Here is a 6,308-nt window from a genome sequence, read left to right on the forward strand (position 1 = left end):
CCATTAATGTTTTATTTTACCATACTGTTGGTGTGTTTAGATGTTAATACATCAAAGAGTCTTGCTTTACAAATACTGTATCAAATGTATCTCTCGATTCATAATACTTTAAATTTAAATAGATTATTTATCCTGATTCCTTGTCACAGAAATGCTTGTTCCATCTTTCATGAATCTATCTTGGCTAAATTTTTCAGCTCAAATGAATTCCTGTTCTCAGAGTTTATACCAACCCTCCTTTGCAGTGGGTGTCTGTGCTAGATTCACCCACTGAAATAGGTAAATCCCACGTATAACATCTTCTTTGCAAAACAGATTGTTGACAACGTCAATCAATCTGTATATAAACATCACGATACTGACAGCATATTGCTTTAGATACATGCATAAGTAAAAGAGGTTATTCTCAACTGTTTGCTGAACCCACTGCACTTACATAAGTACCATGACAAAACCAATTATTTTAAAAAAATAGTACTAATAAAAAACATTCATCATCATCATCCCAGCTTCATATTGCAGCAAACTCTCATGACAAAAGTTACTGGGTTTCATCCAGTCTTTTTCCTCTTGTAGAGTTATTTTAAATCACTGGCACAGCAAAGCATTATTTTATTGGAAAATAAAATAATTAATTCATACTTGGTTGTTATGAGGGTTAACTACTGAAGGCTGCAGGCCCTGAGCAGGCTAATTCTGACCATCCTGCTGAATGCCTGTGACAAGCAGACCTAGGAGTTTCTGGTTTTACAGTGTGATTTGAAACACACATTTTTCTTCTTTTTTTTTTTTTAAATAGATAATACCACTATGGTTTTTACCTCTGGATTTTGCATGTTCCTGCTCACATAAACACAGGTTTCATTGTGACTCTAGAACAGCAATGACAGTTTGGGGGATTGCAGCCAGAAGTACTGATATGATGATACCGAAATGCCAGTTTTCCTTTCCTCTTCTCTATTGAGGTACGACAGAGTGAATTTTATCTTTGCTAAAGTAGCCAGACTTTCCTCACTCAAAAAACTCCTATTTTAAGTGGCACAATTCTTGTTCTTTTCTGCCTGGTTGAGGCAGACAGTTAATACCAGGCCAGCTATTTATGCAGGTAGTAATTTACGCTTATGGAAATAAAATCTAAAAAATATACAAAAGCCAACCCTTAGTGGCATTTTTCCAAAGAAATATTAACTTGGAAATTTGGTTTTTTAATCTAGTCACACTTCTGCTTTTTTGAACACAAAGATACGGTTAAACTGTAGAGTTGTAACTATAGAGACAAGTCACGATAAACACAAATTAACTGACAAACACAAGATCGCTGGTCTGTGTTCCCTATTCACACAGAGCTGGAAGGAGAGTCCCAGCTAAAGAAAAAAATGCAGCATTTGTGCAGCTCCAGCATCACACAATTAGTATTTGTCATCCCCAGAGCTCAAAACAACACAGTGTGTTCATTTGCAGAGGAAAGAATGCAGTTTTGGGTCTCTGTGCTGATAGCACAAGTCCACATGTAAGATTAAAGTTTATAAAACTGGGAATTAAAGATACCATCAGATAACCAAGTGAGAGTAAGTCAAAACCTAATAGAGATAAGCATTTCATTGTAAATCTTGAGTCCAATCCTGCTCCCTAATTTCTTAAGGCAAAATCTTCAGAGACCACAGTAATACCAACAAACAGTAATACAGAGGTACCTCTCCTTTTCTGATCAGTGAGCAATGACTTTATAAAGCACTCTTTTATTTGAAATCCATGCAGACATTGGTACCATTGGTACTTGGCACTCATAACAAAGGCACTTTGGGGTCCCGGACTCGAGGAGCAAAGGCTGTACTCAAAATGAGGTCACAAATTGGTTGCCCAAAGTGAGACAAGGCAAACCAGCCAACATCAACACCTGTGGCACAGCAGTTCGTGTAAAGTATTGACATCCCAATACACTCAGGGAACATAATCCAACCGATTCCTCCAAGAAAAAGGCCAGAAACCCCAGGGGGCGGTTTTGCCCTTGTGGGCATGCAAACCTGTTGTTGTCATCTACTGATGGCCATCAGTGGTGTCTCCTGCCCAGAGAGGCAGTCACTTCTCCCTTCTTCCCAATTGCTAGCATACCTTTGCCAGCCTTCTCCCCTCATAACAAGCATTACCTACGTAACAGAGTATACTGTGAGATTGCCTTTACTTCAGCAATATTTCTATGGCTCTGGTGAGTTCAAATTTTTTTTTTTTCAGGATTTTTTTCAGGATTTTTCTTTGCATAGATTCAGTTCTTTTTCCCTTTGTTAGGGGCCAAACCATAGGGAGCACCATTTTCAACTTGACCAACATGGGTAAATATAAATCCATCTGATGCTGATGAGTTTCTTCTCTTTGACAATCTACATAACCTCATAGCACGTGACTAGTCTGCTCCTTCCTTCCTTGACTTAAATATTGTTTAAAAAAAAAATAAATAACAAAACCAAAACCAATCCTAGCACAGATCCTTCAGGCAAGAGATTATAGGCATTTTACAGAGTTACTTTAAAAGCCCTTGAAGGTGAAAGGTGAAAGATCTGCCATAGGCTTTGTGCAAGTCTAAATAAAATCTTAATGGTTCTGCCCTTAACCACACTATATGGCTAGTCAAAGACTTTCAGCACACGGGGGAGGTATGATTATACGTTCTGCAAAAACCATGCTGTCCTGTCCCTGCTAAGTGTCTGACACTTTTAATTTTAGTGCTAACTTCATCCATTTTTCCAGAACTGAAGTAACTCTTGACAAGTTCATCCTTCAAACCCATCAGGAAAGTTAAATAGGTACAACTTCTGCTGTATCCTACTGCCCAGCAGAATAGCTGGCTTTAATGAGCCTGGGTGTAATGAATCTGTGTTCAATCGCTTCATTCTTAGCAAGACTCAGGACTCTCGGGTGCACACCATCTGCTCCTACTGACCTGGCTGCGCCTTGGAATTTTTCCATTTATTCCAGCATTTCCTCTTCTGGCATATGCATCGACATTCCCTACCTGCTCACTGTTACATAGCCTCTTTACCTGAATAACCTCTTGGATCAACTAAACCAATCTTTAAACCAATCAAAACCCTTGCCTGTTTGCTGTTTGGGAGCACGCATCGCTGTTTTTCCCCACAGGAACTGACATACTGAACATCAATACTCCAGCCACGATGCACTCACATGATTTTTGCCTAGATGGCAAACCCTGCCATTACCATTAAGGAAGATGGAAGATTTCCCATGATGGTTGTGAGCATCAGACTATAAGGAAAGGCTCATTCTTTCTCACAGATTTATCCCATTTATTACGTAAGTACGAATTAAAGTACAGGGGCACTAAATCCTGGTTCTGGAAGCATACTGATCTGTAAAATTGCTCCTCAATTAATACCTTCAGAATAAAAAGCCATAAACTGCATACTGCTTACTAATGGCCCACAGCAGCTCCTTGTCATAGCCCACACAAGGGCCAAGGAATGGCGTTAAGCACCTTCTGGACTGTGCAGGGTCCGCTTAGAAATCCAGAACTGTTTTCCAGTCCAAATCTCTCTATTTCTGACACAGCAAAATTCAGCATGACTATTTCTCAGTTGGTCAGTATGGATGCCTGTATATAAGCACCAATTGTGATGCACAAGGATTTAAAAAGCATTAAAAAAAGGCAAAAAACTTTCATGGTCTACAATTATTTCAATATCTTAACCCACACGAGCTGCCTCTGACTAAAATGGGTGCTCCCTTTAATAGCAGAAAACATCTACCATGAATCTCTGTGCCTGATTCCCATAATTGTTAGAATAGTAGGGTTCTTTAAACAGAAACTATTAGACTGCATTTTGGGAGGATGATAAAAGACAAAATATCAGCAAATATCTCAAACAACTTTGTGGGGCTTCCCCCCTGTAAAAACATCCACATTTCCATTTCTCTCTCTCTCCCTCCCCCAAAACATTATGTTAATTCTTTTTTACTTAAATTCCATTAAATATTAGTAAGAACACCTGACGGTGGTGAGTTCTGAGGGCAGGCACTGTAGCCATAGAGTAGAATGCCTATGATTAATGCCATATAAACAAGAGAGGGAGGGCACGAAGAATGAAGATCCCCAGCTCCCACTGGCTTTATTTTCTGACTATTCCTGAACTCAATTACAGGTCTATTTTCCAGTAACATTCTCCTCGCAGCATAAATATACCTGGAAATACTCTAAAATAGCAAAAGCCAACAAAAGCATTAGAGAAAACCCCAAAATTCTCAGGCTTAATTCACACATCACTATCAAAATGACCCCCAAAACATATACTGATAATAATATGATAAGGTAAGGAAGTACATAGCAAAAATAAAAGGGTTTTTCCATACTTCTTTGGAAAATGAAATGACTAATACCAAAGTCACACAAATTTACTAACACAGCTTTAACAAGTTTCTTAAATATACTTTCTTATTTGAAATTAAACACCCTCTTCTTTCTCTTTACAAAGGAGCTACTCCTGGTGCTGGATCTACATGAAAACTGTACTTTCACCATCCCATTCACCTGCAAGACCAAGGCCCCAGTGTGGCTTAAAATGAAGTTGTACTACAGTGCTTGGTAACATTTTTGATTTTACAGATCTGGTAAACAATGCAGGTAAGAGAAATATCACCATTTTCGCTCATTATCACCTGTATAATGTGAATTTATGTAAGTCATTACGAGATGACCTGACAGCTATCAGGAAAGCAGGAGAGGAGGTTGGTACCCTTAGGCAGTATCCAGGTATAAGTATACTTCAGCTCAATTTCAACATAACTTTTTTCTGCTTGATAAATAAAGAGCTACTGAAGAACAGAATTCCTGTAAACAAAATTTCAAAAGGGCAGGAATACCCTGCCTGTGTTTAGTTTATTGTCATAACTATTATGCAGCTGTGGTGCGTTAGTCAAATTACTAACCCACAGGTGGGGAAAACCGCAAGTCCGGCTGTTCCCTCTCACTGGAAACTGGATGACACAAGCCTTCGTGCCCACTGACTGAGCTCCTCCTCACAGCTAAGCAGGGCTGCGTCTCCCTAACACCGTTGGGGACCACTTCTGGGACCCTGCTGCCCTGATGGCATGAGACCCTCTTACTTCAAACCTATATGCATTTGCTCTCAAGAACAGGCATGTAAACACTGCAACATCATTTCATCTACAGCATTTTTGTCACTTAAACAACACTTAAAGAAAAGTGCCAGTGTTAAGTACCAGCGTTAACGCAGGAATTGGACACACCACATGTCCGTTACAGCTCTGCGAACACAGCTGTCTCTGTGCGCGATTCGGGGGCCCTGCTGAGAAAAGCGGTGCCATCACCGACCGTGCCCGCACACCGCGCTCCGCACAGGCTGCGCTCCGCCGCGGCACGGACACCAACACCCGGGAGGAGGGAAGGAACGCGGCTGCAGAGCACCAGCAGCACGGGCAGCCTGCCTGACAAGACATAGCGGGCACGAAGCAGCCCCGCTGCCGCCGTCCGCGCCGCCGCGCTGAGGGGATGTGCCCCGCTCCCGAGGCGCTCTGCTCCGCGCCCGCACCCACCGCCGCGGAGAGCCCCGCAGAGGCATAGGGGCACCGCGCAGCCCCTAACTTTCGGGCAGAGGCAGCGCCTCTCCCGCAGGGCTGAGGGAGCGGGTCCGGTCCCGTCCCCCCCCTCCACGCACCCCGCAAGTTCGGGGCGAGACGGCCGCCCCCCGACCCACCTGGTGCAGCGTGTCCGGGGGCAGCTGTGAGGCCCGGAACAGCTCGCCCACACTGCTGCCCCCGGCGGCCACCTCGGGGGGCGGGCAGCACCGCGAGAAGAGCTCGGAGTAGCGCTGCTGCTCGCTCTCGCTCAGCGGCAGGAGCAGACCCCCGGTGCCGGCGGCAGCGGTGGTGGCGGCAGCGGGCCCCCCCGCCGGCCCCTGCTCCATGGCGGGGCGGCGCAGGCAAAGCCGCGCGGCGGGGCAGCGGGGGGGACGGGACGGGAGGTGTGGCGGGCGGGAGGCGGTGCCGCGCTGCGGCGGGGAAGGTGGAGCCCCCGCCCCCCCGCCGGTGAGCGCTTCGCAGTGCCCCAACCCCGCCGTGCTCCAGCCCCCCGCCGCCGGCCCCGCCTCGACCCGCCGCTCCGCCCCGCACCCGGCGGCCCTGCCTGCGGACCCCGCCGGCAGAGGCCCGGTATGGCTGCGGTATGACCGACCCGGAGCCTTTTTAACCCCCCTCCTTTTTTTTTTGTTTTAGCTGGATGCGCTCCGGGAAGACCTTGGAGCAGCTTCCAGTACCTAAAGGGGCCTACAAGAAATCTG

General features: G+C 45.0%; 1 protein-coding gene across 4 annotated transcripts in view; it reads right to left on the reverse strand.

Annotated features, from left to right (window-relative positions):
* REPS2 (RALBP1 associated Eps domain containing 2) overlaps positions 1–5,975 on the reverse strand; it is a 102,528-nt gene extending 96,553 nt beyond the window's left edge. For all 4 annotated transcript variants that reach the window (XM_030477093.1, XM_030477092.1, XM_030477094.1 and 1 more), the window contains exon 1: positions 5,727–5,975. In XM_030477093.1, the coding sequence (XP_030332953.1) occupies positions 5,727–5,936 (210 nt within the window). In that variant the 5' untranslated portion in view covers positions 5,937–5,975. The remainder of the gene's footprint in view (positions 1–5,726) is intronic.
* Positions 5,976–6,308: the final 333 nt, after the last annotated feature.

The sequence above is a fragment of the Strigops habroptila genome, chromosome 2 (genome assembly GCF_004027225.2).
Source record: "Strigops habroptila isolate Jane chromosome 2, bStrHab1.2.pri, whole genome shotgun sequence".
In the NCBI taxonomy this organism is placed as follows: domain Eukaryota; kingdom Metazoa; phylum Chordata; class Aves; order Psittaciformes; family Psittacidae; genus Strigops; species Strigops habroptila.